The sequence below is a fragment of the Heterodontus francisci genome, chromosome 17, assembly GCF_036365525.1.
Source record: "Heterodontus francisci isolate sHetFra1 chromosome 17, sHetFra1.hap1, whole genome shotgun sequence".
Classification (NCBI taxonomy): Eukaryota; Metazoa; Chordata; class Chondrichthyes; order Heterodontiformes; family Heterodontidae; genus Heterodontus; species Heterodontus francisci.
Window position 1 is genome coordinate 72,220,617 of NC_090387.1, and position 17,757 is coordinate 72,238,373.

Below are 17,757 nucleotides of genomic sequence, written 5' to 3' on the forward strand. Positions count from 1 at the left end.
ACAGAGCTGGGACAAATTTCTTTGTGGGGCGATTTGCTACTGCTGTTGGGAAGGGTTTAAACTAACTTGGCAGGGGTGTGGGAACCAGGAGGAAGAGACCTGGCTCAAAGAAAGGCAAGACTGGGTATTGAATATTCCTGGATACAAGGTGTTCAGGAAAGATAGGAAGGGGAAAAAAGGAAGAGGGTGGCAGTATTGATTCAGGGGAGCATTGCAGTGCTGGGGAAAAAGGATGCCCCAGAGGGGTTGAGGACAGAATCAATTTGGCTCGAGCTAAGGAACAAAAAAGGTGCAGTTACATTGCTCAGTGTTGTCTGTAGGCCACCAACTAGTGGGAAGGACATGGAGGAACAAATTTGCAAGGAAATTAGAGAGTTGCAAAAATTATTGGGTAGTTGTAATGGGGGGACTTTAATTATCCAAACATAGATTGGGAAAGTAGTAGTGTAAAGGGCAGTGAGGGATAAAAGTTCCTAGCGTATGTTCTGGAAAACTTTCTAGTATGTCTCTAGTCTGAGAAAGGAGGCACTGCTGGACCTGATTCTTAGGAATGAGGTGGGCCAAATGGATCAAGTATCAGTAGGAGATCATTTAGGGGACAGTGATCATTGTAACATAATGTTTAGGTTGCCTATGGAAAAGGACAAAGGACAATCCAGAGAAAGAATAATTAACTGGTGCAAAGTCAACTTCAATGAGTTAAGAATGGAGCTGGGGCGAATAAATTGGAGTCAAAGGTTGGCAGGAAAAACAGTAACTGAACAATGGGCTACCTTCTAAGAAGTGATAGTTTGGGCACAGTCAAGGTATATTCCCTTGAAGGGGAAAGGTTGGGTAAAGAAATCCAAAGCTCCCTGGATGACAAAAGAAGTAGAGATTAAGATAAAGAAGAAAAAGTGTGTGTATGACAGATGCCAGGTAGAAAATACTGTTGAGATCCAGGCTGAATATAGAAGGTCCGGAGGGGAAGTGAAAAAGCAAATAAGAGAAGCCAAGAGAGCATGAAAAGAGACTGGCAGCTAACATTAATGGGAATCCCAAAGTTTTCTATAAACATATAAATTGTACATGGGTTGTTAAAAGGAGTTTTGGGCCAATTAGGGACTATAAAGGGGATTTACGCATGGAGGGCAGAGGGCATAGCTGAAGTATTAAATGAATACTTTGTATCTGTCTTTACCATGGAAGAAGATGCAATCCAAGCAATGGTAAAAAAGGAGTTAATTCAGACACTAAGAAGGGTTTAAAATTGATGAGGACATATTAGATAAGCTATCAGTACTTAAAGTGCATAAAGCACCAGAACTGGATGAGATGCATCCAAGGATACTGAGGGAAGTGAGGGTGGAAATCGCGGAGGCACTGGCCATAATTTCCCTTAGGCTCTGGTGCTGCCAGAGGATTGGAGAATTGCAAACGTTACACCCTTGTTCAAAAAAGGTGTAAAGATAAGCACAGCAACTACAGGCCAATCAGTTTAACTTCGGTGGTAGGGAAACTTCTGGAAAGAATAAATTGGGACAAAATTAATAGTCACATGGACAAAAGCGGGTTAATTAAAGAAAGCCAGCGTGGATTTCTTAAGGGAAAATCATGTTTCACTAACTTGCTGAAGTTTTTTGAAGAGGTAGCAAAGGGTTGATGAAGGCACTGCAGTTGATGTGTACATGGACTTTCAAAAGGCATTTGATACAGTGCCACACAACAGACTTGAGCAATGTTACAGCTCATGGAATAAAAGGAACGGTTGCAACTTGGTTATGGAATTGACTGAGTGACAGGAAACAGAGTTGTGGTTAATGGATGTTTTTCGGGCTGGAGGAAGGTTTGTAGTAGAGTTCCCCAGGGGTTAGTGTTGGGACCCTTGCTTTTCTTGATGTATATTAATGACTTGGACCTTGGTGTACAGGGCACAATCTCAAAGTTTGCAGATGATACGAAACTTGGAAGCATTGTGAACTGTGAGGAGGATAGTGTGAATTCCAAAAGTACATAGACAAGTTGGTGGAATGGGTGGATGCAGAGAAATGTGAAGTGGTCCATTTTAGTTGGAAGAACAAGGAGAGACAATATAAAATATAGGGTACAATTCTAAAGGGGGTGCAGGAGCAGAGGGACCTAGGTGTATATGTGCATCAGTCATTGAAGGTGGCAGGACAGATTGAGAGCGTTTAATAAAGCATACAATGTCCTGGAATAAAAACAAGAAATGCTGGAAATACTCAGCAGGTCTGGCAGCATTTGTGGAAAGAGAAGCTGAGTTAACGTTTCAGGTCAGCAATTCTTCATCAGAACTGGCAGATATTAGAAATGTAAAATGTCTTAAGCAAGTAAAGCGATAACAAAAGAGGTGTTGATAGGATAGAAGGTCACAGAGAATAACTGACCAGAGGTCCTGGATCAAAGGAAAACTGTATGTTAATGATGTGCTGAAAGACCAAGCGTTAGTACAGAGAGGGTGTGAATAGACTGTAAAGCACTCCAAGCACAAACATAAAAAAAAACAGTGGGTAGGCACAGTAGAAACAAACTAAAAAAAACTAAAATATAATAACCAAAGAGAAAAAGAAAAAATAACTAAACATAAAAAGGAGGGCCCGTCATGCTCTGAAATTATTGAACTCTGTGTTCAATCCGGCAGGCTGTAGCGTGCCTAATCAGTAAATGAGATGCTTTTCCTCGAACTTGCGTTGGTGTTTGCTGGAACACTGCAGCAATCCCAGGACAGAGATGTGAGCATGAGAGCAGTTGTGGGGGGGTGGTGCGGTGGTGGTGGGGGTGTTTGAAATGGCCAGCAACCGGAAGCTCGGGGTCATGCTTACGGACTGAGCGGAGGTGTTCCGCAAAGCAGTCACCCAATCTGCGTTTGGTCTCCCCAATGTAGAGACCACATACAGTATACTAAATTGAAGGAAGTACAAGTAATAAATAGCTGCTTCACCTGAAAAGAGTGTTTGGGGCCTTGGATAGTGAGGAGAGAGGGGGTAAATGGGCAGGTATTACACCACCTGCGATTGCAGTAGAAGGTGCTGTGGGAAGGGGACGAGGTGGTGGGAAGGGAGGGGAAGATGCGTTTGGTAGTGGCATCACGCTGGAAGTGGCAGAGGATGATCCTTTTGGATCTGGAGGCTGGTGGAATGGAAAGTGAGGACAAGGGGAACCCTGTTGTGCTTCTGGGAGGGGCAGGGGTGAGGGTAGAGGTGCTGGAAATAGACTGCACAGGTTTGAGGGCCCTGTCAACCACAGTGGGAGGGAATACTCTGTTTCTGATAGGTCTTCCTTTTTCCTCAACTGTGTCGTGGAAGGTAGCATCATCAGAGCAGATGCGTCGGAGACTGAGAAACTGGGAGAATGGAATGGAGTCCTTACAGGAAGCAGGGTGTCAAGAAGTGTAGTCAAGGTAGCTGTGGGAGTCGATAGGCTCATAATGACATTCTGGGCTTTATTAATAGCGGCATAGGGTACAAGAGCAAGGAAGTTATGTTGAAATTGTATAAGACACTAGTTTGGTCTTAGCTGGAGTATTGCGCCTGGATGCCGCACTTTAAGAATGATGTGAGGGCATTAGGAAGAGTGCAGAAAAGATTTACGAGAATGGTTCCGGGAATGAAAGAACTTCATTTATGAAGATATATTGGAGAAGTTGGAACTGTTTTCCTTGGACAAGAAAAGGCTGAGAGGTGATTTGATAGAGATGTTCAAAATCATGAAGGGTCTAGACAGAGTAGATAGAGAGTAACTTCCCACCCGTGTGAGGATCAAGAACGAGAGGGCATATACTTAAAGCAATGGGTAAGAAAAGCAAAAGCGACATGAAAAACTTTTTCATGCAGCGAGTGGTTAAGATCTGGAATGCACTGCCTTAGTGTGGTGGAGGCAGGTTCAAATGAAGCAGTCATCTCTCAAATTCTGTTATGCTGGCCATTTTGTTTGTCTTCCCTTTCACCCCACCATTGGTGGCCATGCCTTCACTGTCCAGACCCAAACTCTACAATTCTCTCCCTAAACCCCTCTGCTTCTCTACTCCTTTAAAACCCTCCTTTAATCCTCAGCTTTTTGACCAAGCTATTGCTTACCATTCCTAATATTTCCTCCTTTAACTCGGTTTCAATTTTTGTCTCTGCTTCTGAAATTAAATTATTAGATTAAATTATTAACTCTCCGTATCCTTCCTTTTAGTGGAGTAGAATTTACAGTGACATTACATGAAACAGAATAGACTTACAGATTAGTTAAAGGCGCAAAACTCTTATCAGTTGCACAGCCAATTTGAAATCTGATGTAAACCTTTACATTGCACAGTTGATAGTGGATAGCCTCAGCTCAAAGGAAATGTTGAACTTTACCTTTATCTTAATTGCTTTCATAAAGATCTTGAGTGAGAGAATTTTCTCCAATGTTGTAATTTTGGTTATTTGCCTCCCTTCTGACTTGTTCGTCTAATTTTTTTTTCTCTTTCCACTGTGTAGCAACGCAGGCAGGACCCCAGTCCCGGCTCCAACATGGGGAGCGGAGATGAACTCAAGCTACGTTAAAGTGTGTTTGGAGCAGGCCTGCCATGGGTCTGTGTGGGGGATGAAGCAACTTTTCAGTGAGACCCAAGTGTTTAAGGAAGTGGAGATGCTTTGGCCCAGAACAAGAAAACTTTGTCCTGTTCCCACAGCCCCAGGCCTTTGGATGCCCCATTCAGCACAAACTGTCAGGGATTGCACTATGTCCATGTTACAGTACCTGCATTTCCTGTTGTATGCATGTAGCCAGTAGTAATCTGTGTGAGTGTTTTCTATTCAAGCTGTATTTTTTATTCTGTTTTTGGTGAATTTTTACATGTCCTTTTTATGTATTGTTTAATTTGTCTCCACTTCTCCCCCTTGGTGGTTTAACCAAAAATGCAGGACATCTATCAAAAATTAGGTCAAAATGTTGCGGTTGAATTGAGTTTTTTAAAAGAAAATGTGGCAGGAAACCCAGAGTTTCTATTTTCTGCTTTTTGTAATAAATTCTGGGCTGGTAGAGGTTAAGGGCCTTAATTCTGCATCTGTTTGCTTTTGCTTTTCTTGAGCACAGAGGGAATGCATTGTTTGCTTACTAGCAATTTTTAGCTCTGATTTTTGTATCCTGTAAAGAGATAGCCACCTGAGGAAGCAGTTCACATTACTGGACAAAATTTTAAAAATGTAAAAAAAAAAAGCGTAGAGCAAGTGATCAGAAGGTTGGGGAGCAGAAAACTGGCCAACATGAGTGTTGCGTTTGGCTTGTTCTTTCCATTTTCCAAATTGAGCTTCAGACTTAAAACTGAAAACCCACCTAAATTGATTTTAACCTTTTTTGAAATAAACCAGTTGCACAGCTTTTTGAAGCTAACATCAATAACTTAAATTGTTTTTATTTTAAGGTCACATCTAGCACACTTTTGTGTTCTGTTACTAAACAAAATATTTAACACTGCACATAGGATGCAGTTTGGGCTGACAGAATGTGCACTGCTTGCAGTTTAAATACATCATGTGCTGGACACATGAAGTGTGACCAAATGAATTCCGATAGTGCCCTGGACCCTGGCGGGTGTAATGTGTGTTTGGAAATGGATGTTAGTGGCCTTGGTGGCTATTTCTTGCTCTGCATTGCTTAAAAAAAATCTTAATGCTGGCATTAAGATTAGGATGCCTGCTTTCTGCTGTCTAGTGCAAAGAATTCAAAACTTTTAAATTACTGGTCTTAAGTTATTGATGCGATTTAATACGTTTTTTCCGATCTCTATTTAAGTAGAAGGAATTGCATCTTTTTTTTTTTACATAGTACATCTCCCTCAGGAGTTGCTTTGATTTATCAGAATAGCTTTTGCTTCCTTTCGAATCGGAAGCATTTTCTTTTAAATTACTTTCATAAATTTCTGTCAAGCCAAACCTGTATGGTCTGTTAATTTTTAAATTACATTTCTAATGTCAATTGATCTTAACGTGAGGAAAAACCCCTCCAGTTGACTAATGTGGTAGCTGCTCCAGATTTCCTACAAACTTTGCAAAACGTTGAGATGCACAGAGGACAAAGACAGAAACATAGAATATAGAAAAATAGGAGCAGGACTAGGCCGTTTGACCCTTCGAGCCTGCACCGCCATTCAATACGACCATGGCTGATCATCCAAGCTCAGTACCCTGTTCCTGTTTTCTCCTCGTATCTTTTGATCCCTTTAGCCCTAAGAACTATATCTAACACTCTCTCTCGAATATATTTAATGACTTGCCTCAACTACTTTCTGCGGTAGAGAATTCCACAGGTTCACCACTCTGGCTGAAGAAATCCCTCTTCATCTCAGTCCTAAATGGCTTACCCCTTATATTTAGACTGTGACCCCTGGTCCTGGACTCTCCCGCCATCGGGAACATCCTTCCTGCATCTAGTCTGTCCAGTCCTCTCAGAATTTTGTAGGTTTCTATGAGATCCCCTCGTTCTTCTAAACTCTAGCGAATACAAGCCTAATCGACTCAATCTCTCTCCATGCATCAGTTCTGCCATCTCTGGAATCAATCTGGTGAACCTTCGCTGCACTCCCTCCATAGCAAGAACATCCTTCCTCAGATAAGGAGACCAAAACGGCACACAATACTCCAGATGTAGTCTCACCAAAGCCTTGTATAATTGCAGCAAGACATCCTTGCTCCTGTACTCGAATCCTCTCGCTATGAAGGCCAACATACCATTTGTCGCCTTAACTGCCTGCTGCACCTGCATGCTTACTTTCAGCTGGTGCACAAGGACACCCAGGTCTTGCTGCACCTCCCCCTTTCCCAATCTATCGCCGTTCAGATAATCTGCCTTTCTGTTTTTGCCACCAAAGTGGATAACCTCACGTTTATCTAAATTATACTGCATCTGCCATGCATTAGCCCACTCACTCAACCTGTCCAAATCACACTAGAGCTTCTCTGCATCCTCCTCACAGCTCACTCCCACCCAGCTTTGTGTTGTCTGCAAACTTGGATATATTACATTTTATTCCCTCATCTATATCATTAATATATATTGTGAATAGCTGGGGTCCTAGCACTGACCAGCGGTACCCCACTGGTCACTGCCTGCCACTCAGAAAAAGATCTATTTATTCCTACTCTTTGTTTTGTTTGCCAACCAGTTCTCTATCCATGTCAGTACCTTACCCCCAATCCCATGTGCTTTAATTTTGCACGCTAATCTCTTATGGGGGACCTTATTGAAAGCCTTCTGAAAGTCCAAATAAACCGCATCCACTGATTATCCCTGATCTATTCTTCTTGTTACATCCTCAAAAAATTCTAGTAGATTTGTCCAGCATGATTTCCCTTTCGTAAATCCATGTTGACTTTGCCCAATCCTGTCATTGTTTTCCAAATTCTCTGCTATTATATCTTTTATAATGGACTCCAGCATTTTTCCCACGACTGATGTAAGGCTAACCGGTCTAAAATTCCCTGTTTTCTCTCTACCTCCTTTTTTAAATAGCGGAGTTACATTAGCTACCCTCCAATCTGTTGGAACTGTTCCAGAGTCTATAGAATTTTGAAAAATGACCAGCAATGCATTTACTATTTCTTGGGCCACTAGATTCTAGATGACCTAGATTGGAACCTGAATATTGCAGGGTACGTCACATTTAGGAAGGACAGGAAGCTGGGAAAAGGTGGAGAGGTGTCTGTTAATTAATGATGGGATTAGCACAATAGAGAGGGATGACCTAAGTTCAGGAAACCAGGCTGTAGAAGCGGTTTGGGTAGAGATGAGAAATAATAAAGGCAAGAAGTCACCTGTGGGAATGGTGTACAGGCCCCCTAACAGTAACCACACAGGATGGGGGTATAAGTGAAGAAATAATGCGAGCTTGTCAAAAATAATCATGGGGGATTTTAATCTACATATAGATGGGAAAAATCAGATTGCAAAGGTAACGCAGGTGAGAAATTCACAATGTTTTAAGGATAGTTTCTTAGAACAGCATGTTCTGGAGCCAACCAGAGAACAGCCTATACTAGACCTGGTATTATGCAATGAGATAGGGTTAATTAATGATCTCATAGTGAAGGTGCCCCGAGGCAGCAGCTATCATATGATTGAATTTTGCATTCCGTTTGAGGGAGAAAAGAGGAGTCTAAGTCTAGTATTTTAAACTTAAGTAAGGGAAATTGAGGGCATGAAAGCAGAGCTAGCTGAAGTGAACTAGCAAATTCAGATAAGCAATAGGTCAATAGAGATGCAGTGGCAGACATTTAAGGGGATATTTCAGAGTACACAGGATAGATACATTCTAACAAGAAAGAAAACTAAAAAAAAGTTAAAGGCAGTATCAAACTTCAAGAAAAAGCATATAATTGTGCAAAGATGGGTGACCGGTCAGAAGATTGGACAGAATATAAAAAAACAGCAAGGAACGACAGATTAATAAGGAGGGAAAAATTAGAGTCCAAGAGAAAGCTAGCTAGTAATAGAAAAACAGATAGTAAATGTTTCTATAGATATTTTAAAAAGTAAAGGGTTAACGAAGTGAGCGTTGGTCCTGTGGAAAGTGAATCTGGGGAATTAATAATGAAAAATAAGAGATGACCGATGAATTGGTATTTTGCATTGGTCTTCACTAGAGAATACTGGTAACATCCCAGAAATGGCTGTAAATCAGGAAATGGAAGGGAGGGAGGAACTCCAGAAAACTGCTATCACCAGGAAAGTGATAGTGAGCAAATTGTAGGAGCTGTGGGCTGACAAGTCCCCGGGTCCTAATGGACTTCATCCTAGGGTCTTCAAAGAAGTGGCTAGTGAGATAGTTGATGCATTGGTTTTGATTTTCCAAAATTCCCTAGATTCGGGAAAGGTTCTATTGGATTGGATAATAGCGAATGCAACTCATTTATTCAAAAAGGGAGGGAGATGGAAAGCAGGAAACAGGCCAGTTAACATCTGTCTTAGGGAAAATGCTAGAAGCTATTATTGACGTTATAGCAGGGCACTTAGAAAAATTCAAGGTAATCTGGTAGAGTCAACGTGGTTTAGCGAAAGGGAAATCCTGTTTAACCAATTTATTGGAGTTCTTTAAAGAAGTAATGTGCTGTGGATAAAGGGGAACAAGTGGATGTACCGTACTTTGATTTCCAGAAGGCATTTGATAAGGTGCTACATCAAAGGCTATTGCAGAAAATAAAAGCTCATGGTGCAGGGGGTAACATTTTGGCATGGATGGAAGATTGGCTAGCTAACAGGAAGCAGAGTAAACATAAATGGGTCATTTTCTGGTTGGCACGATGTAGCGAGTGGTGTGCCACAGGGATCAGTGCTGGGCCCTCAACGTTTTACAATTTATATAAATGACTTGGATGAAGGAACTGAAGATATGGTTGCTAAATTTGCTGATGACACAAAGATAGGTAGGAAAGTAACTTGTGAAAAGGACATAAGGGGGCTACAAAGGGATATAGATAGGTTAGGTGAGTGGGCAAAGATCTGGCAAATGGAGTATAATGTGGGAAAATGTGAAATTGTTCATTTTGGCAGGAAGAATAAAAAAGCATATTATCTAAATAGTGAGAGATTGCAGAGTTCAGATGCAGAGGGATCTGGGTGTCCTAGTGCATGAATCGCAAAAGATTAGTATGCAGGTACAGCAAGTAATTAGGAAAACTAATAGAATGTTATCGTTTGAGAGGAATACAAAAGTAGGGAGATTATGCTAGTTATACAGGGCATTGGTGAGACCACACCTGGAGTATTGTGCACAGTATTGGTCTCATTTAAGGAAGGATGTAAATGCATTGGAAGCAGTTCAGAGAAGGTTTATAGACTAGTACCTGGAATGGGTGGGTTGTCTTATGAAGAAAGGTTGGACAGGCTAGGCTTGTATCTGCTTGAGTTTAGAGGAGTAAGGGGTGACTTGATTGAAACATATAAGATCCTGAGGGGTCTTGACAGGGTGGTTGTGGAAAGGATATTTCCTCTTTTGGGAGAATCTAGAACTAGAGGCCCTTATTTAAAAATAAGGGGTCGCCCAGTTAAGACCGAGATGACAAGAATTTTTTTCTCTGCGGGTTGAGTGTCTTTGGAACTCTCTTCCTCCAAAGGCCTGGAAGCAGAGTCTTCGAATGTTTTTAAGGCAGAGGTAGATAGATTCTTGATAAGCAGGGTGGGATGAAAGGTTATCGGCGGTGGTGGGAATGTGGAGTTGAGGTTACAATCAGATTAGTCATGGTCTTGTTCAATGGTGGAGCAGGCTTGAGGGGCCAAGTGGCCTACTCCTGCTCCTAATTCAAATGAATGTAAAGAAGTTAACTTTAAAAATTCTGTTAGGCCCATGAATACTTTTTTAATAGATGGGGTACATGGGACAAGTCTGCAATCCTGCTAAAGGAAAATCAAATTCAGCACAACCAGGTAAGTTTAAAATAGAGAGGTAGAACTTCAAAGCAATTGCTATCCCAGGTGTTATTAAAAAGTATAGCATAATTGAAAACAAACCTACAAACTAAGGTCTAAAGGGAACAATGGAGGAAAGATAAATTGAGGGAAGAGCAGGACCTTGGATACGGGGGTGGGGTGTTACTGCCAGAGGATTGACGAGTGGCAAATGTGACACCCTTATTCAAGAAAGGGTGTAAGGACAGTCCAAGAAACTGCAGGCCTGTTAGTTTAACATCAGTGATGGGTAAAGTTTTTAAAACAAAAATCGGGGGGGATGGGAGAAACAATCAACAGAGACTTAGAGATAGTTTGCGTTAATTAAGAATAGCCAGCATGGATTTGTAAAAGGCTTGACTAATCTAATTTAATTTTTTGATGAAATAACAAAAGATTGATGAAGGGAATGCAGTGGATGTTTATATGGATTTCAAGAAAGCGGTTGATAAGGTACTACATAAAAGGCTGGTTAACAAAATTGAGGCTCATCGAATAGGAGGGTCAGTGTCCAATTGGATAAAAAAATTGGCTTAAGGACAGAAAACAGTGAGACATAGTAGACAGTTGTTTTTCAGACAGGAGGATGGTAGACTGTGGTGTTCCCCAATGGTCAGTGCTGGTACCACTGCTTTTTTTGCTACAGTTATGACCAGGTGCGAAATGTGTCTAGGGGTCTGTTACTATCTTCACCTGTTCTTATTGTAACAGGGTTTAATTTTAAACACACTGTTTTGAGCTCCCCCTTTATGAATCTTTGTTCACAACTTTCCAATTATAAGGCAAAGAAATGAGCACAAACCGGCTTTCTTTGGTTTCCTAGTGTATGAATCGCAAAAGGTTAGTATGCAGGTACAGCACATAATTAGAAAAGCTAATAGAATGTTATTGTTTATCGCAAGGGGAATTGAATACAAAAGTAGGGAGATTATGCTTCAGCTATACAGGGCATTGGTGAGACCACAGCTGGAGTACTGTATACTGTACTGGTCTCCTTATTTAAGAAAGGATTTAAATGCGTTGGAGGCAGTACAGAGAAAGTTTACTCAACTAATACTCTGAGTGGGTGGACAGGCTAGGCTTGTATCCACTGGAATTTAGAAGAGTAAGAGGTGACTTGATTGAAACATTGAATCCTGAGGAGTCTTGACAGGGTGGATGTGGAAAGGATGTTTTCCCTTGTGGGTGAACCTCGAACTAGGGATCACTGTTTAAAAATAAGAGGTCGCCCATTTAAGACAGGTGAGAAATTTTTTCTTAGGTCGTGAATCTTTTGAATTCTCTTCCTCAAAAGGCAATGGAAGCAGAGTCTTTGAATATTTTTAAGGCAGAGGTATGTAGATTCTTGATAAGCAAGGGGGTGGAAGGTTATCGGGGTTAGGTGGAAATGTGGAATAATCAGTTCAGCCTTGAACTTATTGAATGGCGGAGCAGACTCGAAGGGCCGAGTGGCCTACTCCTCCTAATTCATATGTTTGTATGTTAAAGAAGAAAGATGAAATTTATTAAACCTTAAACTCTAATACGGTTAACGCTTATGGTAATACGACGTGCCCGCTAGCATGCACACATGATACAGACATGCAAATAGGGACAGAAAAGAGCAGAAGAAAAGATAAGTAGAACAGTTTGAGGCAATATCTTGTTACTATTTCTCGAGCTTGCTGTAGTCCTTGATTGAAAATATGATCTTGCGTTTTGTTGGGCCCAGTAGTCTTAAAACCTTGTTCACATAGGAAACCTTTCTCTCTTTGAGTTTCACGTGTATTCACAAGGTTCAGTTCCATGGGAAGAAGATTGAAGCAGGCAGACAGGAGAGGCTGTAATTCTTGCTTTAGTTCCAGGAGAGATCTTTACTCCATGAGCACACAGCTTTGTCTCTTCAAAATCCTTTGTTGGAAGTTCAAATTCTCTGCAACAGCCAGTTAATCATGTGACTAAAACTGGTCTGACCACTTCTGTGAATTGGGGAAGCAACTACTGGGTCCCCATTGTTCCAACATTTCTAGTACGATGCAAATGTCCTTCCAGTCAGCGCTTGCACTTTTAAGTTTTAATGTTCATGTGGTGAAATAATGTGTACCTCAGTCTTGGTAGGTGGGGGCAGGGGGTTGCCTGGCAATATAAATGACTTGGATCTTGGAATACAGAGTAGAATTTCAAAATTTGCCGATGATACCAAACTTTGAGGAGTAGTAAACAGTGAGGATGATCAGAATTGTCTGCAACAGGACAGAGGCTAGCAGAATGGGCAGAGCGGTGGCAGGTGGAATTTAATACAGACAAGTGTGAGGTGATGCATTTTGCAGAAGGAATAGGAAGAGGCAATATATACTTAATCGCACAGTTCTAAAGAGTTTACAGGAACAAAGGGACCTAGGGGTGCATGTGCATCGATCTTTGAAGGTAGCAGGATATATTAGCGTCTAGTATACTTTTTCAGTGTCTCAGTAACCTTAGGATACCTTGGTATCCCATCTTAGTGCCGAGTTCACATTGGTACAAAGAACAGTACAGCACAGGAACAGGCCATTCGGCCCTCCAAGCCTGCGCCGATCTTGATGCCTGCCTAAACTAAACCCTTCTGCACTTCCGGGACCGTATCCCTCTATTCCCATCCTATTCATGTATTTGTCATGATGCCTCTTAAACGTCATTATCGTACCTGCTTCCACCACCTCCCCTGGCAGTAAGTTCCAGGCACTCGCCACTTTCTGTGTAAAGAACTTGCCCTGCACATGCCCTCTAAACCTTGCCCCTCTCACCTTAAACCTATGTCCCCTAGTAACTGACTCTTCCACCCTAGGAAAATGCTTCTGACTATCCACTCTGTCCATGCCTCTCATAACTTTGTAAAGCTCTATCATGTCACCCCTCCACCTCTGTCGTTCCAGTGAAAACAATATATACTACAAAGAGCAAAGGTCCCAGCACTGATCCCTGCGGAACACCACTAGTCACATCCCTCCATTCAGAAAAGCACCCTTCCACTGCTACCCTCTGTCTTCTATGACTGAGCCAGTTCTGTATCCATCTTGCCAGCTCACCTCTGATCCCGTGTGACTTCACCTTTTGTATCAGTCTGCCATGAGGGTCCTTGTCAAAGGCTTTACTGAAGTCCATATAGATAACATCCACTGCCCTTCCTTCATCAATCATCTTTGTCACTTCCTCAAAAAACTCAATCAAATTAGTAAGACACGACCTCCCCTTCACAAAACCATGCTGCCTCTCGCTAATAAGTTTGATTGTTTCCAAATGGGAGTAAATCCTGTCCCGAAGAATCCTCTCTAATAATTTCCCTACCAGTGATGTAAGGCTCACCGGCCTATAATTTCCTGGATTATCCTTGCTACCCTTAAACAAAGGAACAACATTGGCTATTCTCCAGTCCTCTGGGACCTCACCTGTAGCCAATGAGGATACAAAGATTTCTGTCAAGGCCCCAGCAATTTCTTCCCTTGCCTCCTTCAGTATTCTGGGGTAGATCCCATCAGGCCCTGGAGACTTATCTACTTTAATGCTTTGCAAGACACCCAGCACCTCCTCCTTTTTGATAGTGAGATGACTGAGACTATCTGCACTCCCTTCCCTAGGCTCATCATCCACCAAGTCCTTCTCTTTGGTGAATACTGATGCAAAGTACTCCTTCAGTACCTCGCCCATTTCCTCTGGCTCCACACATAGATTCCCTTATCTGTCCTTGAGCGGGCCAACCCTTTCCCTAGTTACCCTCTTGCTCTTTATATACGTATAAAAAGCCTTGGGATTATCCTTAATCCTGTTTGCCAATGACTTTTCATGACCCTTTTTAACCCTCCTGACTCCTTGCTTAAGTTCCTTTCTACTGTCTTTATATTCCTCAAGGGATTCGTCTGTTCCTAGCCTTCCAGCCCTTACAAATGCTTCCTTTTTTCTTTTTGACGAGGCTCACAATATCCCGCGTTATCCAAGGTTCCCGAAACTTGCCAAACTTATCCTTCTTCCTCACAGGAACATGCTGGTCCTGGATTCTAATCAACCGACGTTTGAAAGACTCCCACATGTCAGATGTTGATTTACCCTCAAACAGCCGCCCCCAATCTAAATTCTTCAGTTCCTGCCTAATATTGTTATAATTAGCCTTCCCCCAATTTAGCATCTTCACCCGAGGACTACTCATCCTTATCCACAAGTACCTTAAAACTTATGGAATTATGGTCACTGTTCCTGAAATGCTCCCCTACTGAAACTTCGACCACCTGGCTGGGCTCATTCCCCAATACCAGGTCCAGTACGGCCCCATCCCTAGTTGGACTCCCTACGTATTGCTTCAAGAAGCCCTCCTGGATGCTCCTTACAAATTCTGCCCCATCCAAGCCCGTAGCACTAAGTGAGTCCCAGTCAATATCGGGGAAGTTAAAATCACCCACCACTACAACCCTGTTACCTTTACATCTGTCCAAAATCTGTCTGTGTATCTGCACCTCTACCTCCCGCTGGCTGTTGGGAGGCCTGTAGAAAACCCCCAACATTGTGACTGCACCCTTCCTATTCCTGAGCTCCACCCATATTGCCTCGCTGCACGATCCCTCCGAGGTGACCTCCCACAGTACAGCTGTGATATTCTCCTTAACCAGTAATGCAACTCCCCCATCCCTTTTACATCCCTCTCTATCCCGCCTGAAGCTTCTAAATCCTGGAACGTTTAGCTACCAATCCTGTCCTTCCATCAACCAAGTCTCTGTAATGGCAACAACATCATAGTTCCAAGTACTAATCCAAGTCCAAGCCTTACCTGTTATACTTCTTGCATTGAAACAAATTCACTTCAGACCACCAGTCCCGCTGTGCTCCTCAACATCTCCCTGCCTGCTCTTCCTCTTAGTCTTACTGGCCTTATTTACTAGTTCCCCCTCATTTATTTCACTTGCTGTCCTACTGCTCTGGTTCCCACCCCCCTGCCACACTAGTTTAAACCCTCCCGAGTAACGCTAGCAAACGTCGCAGCCAGGATATTTGTGCCCCTCCAGTTAAGATGTCCTTCTTGTACAGGTCCCATCTGTTCCTGAAGAGATCCCAATGGTCCAGATATCTGAAACCCTCCCTTCTGCACCAGCTGTTCAGCCACGTGTTTAGCTGCACTATCTTCCTATTTCTAGCCTCACTGGCATGTGGCACAGGGAGTAATCCCGAGATTATAACCCTAGAGGTCCTGTCTTTTAACTTTCTACCTAACTCCCTAAACTCCCCCTGCAGGACCTCGTTACTCTTCCTGCCTATATTGAGAGACTAATTTGTAAAGCATATGAGATCTTGGGCTTCATAAACAAAGGCATTGAGTGCAAAAGCAGGGAAGAGGAAAAGAAGCAGGGAAGTTATGCTGCACCTTTATAAAGCTCTGGTTAGGCCTGAACTGGAGTATTACATCCAGTTCTGATCATGGCACTTTAGGACGATGCGAGGGTCCTTGAGAGGGTGCAGAGGGGATTTACCGGAATGATTCCAGGGATAGGGATTTTAGTTACAAGGTTAGGTTGCAAAAACCCGGGTTGTTCTTGGAACAAAGATTGAGGGGAGATTTAATAGAAATGTACAAGATTATGACATAAGTTAGACAAGGAGAAACTGTTCCCATTAACTAATGGTACAAGGATTAGGGGTCACAGATCGAAGATTTTGGGCAATAGATGCAGGCGGATGATGAGGAAGAACTTTTTTACGCAATGGGTGGTGATGACCTGGAACTTGCTGCCCACAAGTGGGAGTGGAGACAGTCAATGACTTCAGAAGAAAATTGGATGGCCACTTGAAGGAAATAGACTTGCAGGGCTATGGAGATTGAGCAGGGGAGTGAGATGACTGAAGCTTCGTGGAGAGCCAACATGGACTTGATGGACCGAACAGCGGCCTCCTGGGCTGTAAATGAATCTATCACCACTTGATTTCTGAAGTGTGAAAGTGAATGAATATCACAAAAAGAGCATTGGGACATTAACCTATAAGGAGACAATTGGCAGAAACACAAGAGACAGAGGGCACCTGTGAAGTTAAATGTGGGACAAGGTGAAGTGGATGGAGAGAAGTGTAGTAAGATGAAGGTCATAAAATGCTTGTATGATTACAAAGGAAAAAGCCAAACTTAACCAGGCAGAAAGATCTGATTGTCCACTGACACAAATTTGAGTTAATACTAACAAAGGGGGTATGGCTTTAGAGAGAGTTATGGAAATTTACAAGGGCAGCAAAAGCGAGGGATTTTTTTTTAAGATAACTGGATGGTATTGAACTTTGAGTGTCATTACACATCTATGAATGGCCAGGCAAATAACAAATCTTGAGAGTAACCATTCGGAATTGGGGACTGCTATAATCGAGGATGGAGTTGTCATGAAATAGAGGTAAGAGCTGAAGGAAGCCAAGGAAATGAAGATGGTGAATGGATTAAATTTGGTAACAATAGTAAGATAATAAAGTCTGAGATACTGACCAAAGGATTATATTAAAAGATGCTAAGCTCTGTCTACCAATGCGGAAGGAAACAAGCCACCAGGATCCTGCCAACCACGATTTTAACCAATTCTGGGCCATTCACGAGGATGCCCACTCTAGAGCTGGCGCGATTTGTCTTTACTTATGGATGTTGGGTTCTAATAACTTCATTGGAGCAACTGCAATTTTAGCTCTGACCTGAGCAGCAAAACCGCTGTAGCTTTCCCGTCTGGCTGAATCTGATCAGAAGAGGATTGGGAAGAGGCCCAAGAGAGTAAGCTTTTCTCGAAAGGCAGGGGTAAGAAGTAATTTAGTGAGGGAGTCGCTGAATACTGATGAGGTACCAGTAGATTGGAAACTGGCTAATGTGCTGTTCACAGTCAGAAAGGGGGAACAAAACTGATGCTGGAAACTGTAGACCCATTAGTTTTCACTTGGCATCCGTGTAAAATAATGGGATTGATTTTCAGGGGTTAATAATAAATATCTGAAATAGCAACTGAATAAACAACATGAGTTTATAAGGAGAAGATCCTGCCTGACCAATTTCTTTGACTTTCAGAGATAACTCAAGTGGACTGTGAGAGGCCCTATATGTTATCTGTAGACTTTGAAAGGCATTTGACTAAGTTCCACACAAAAGGCTTAATATTATAAATAAAAAAGTTGGCACTCAAAGTAAACCCAGAAAATGGATAGGAAATTAGCTGGAGTAGAAAAAATGAGTGCTTGTTAGAGGAGTTATTATGGAGGCCAGCTGGAACACATCAATTATTTTCATGGGTTCGGTCAGTTAAATCAGTTATTTTTTTATTTGTTTTATTTTTATTTATTTAGAGATACAGCACTGAAACAGGTCCTTCGGTCCACCGA

The 17,757-nt window shown here is 42.2% G+C and overlaps 1 protein-coding gene across 3 annotated transcripts in view; it reads left to right on the forward strand.

The window, feature by feature from the left end:
* The window catches only part of cbfb (core-binding factor subunit beta), a 148,708-nt gene extending 142,802 nt beyond the window's left edge, over window positions 1-5,906 (forward strand). For 2 of the 3 annotated variants that reach the window (XM_068049655.1, XM_068049654.1), the window contains exon 6: window positions 4,470-5,906. In XM_068049655.1, coding sequence (XP_067905756.1) covers window positions 4,470-4,519 — 50 coding nt within the window. In that variant the 3' untranslated portion in view covers window positions 4,520-5,906. The remainder of the gene's footprint in view (window positions 1-4,469) is intronic. The other variant, XM_068049656.1, reaches the window with a different exon arrangement.
* Window positions 5,907-17,757: the final 11,851 nt, after the last annotated feature.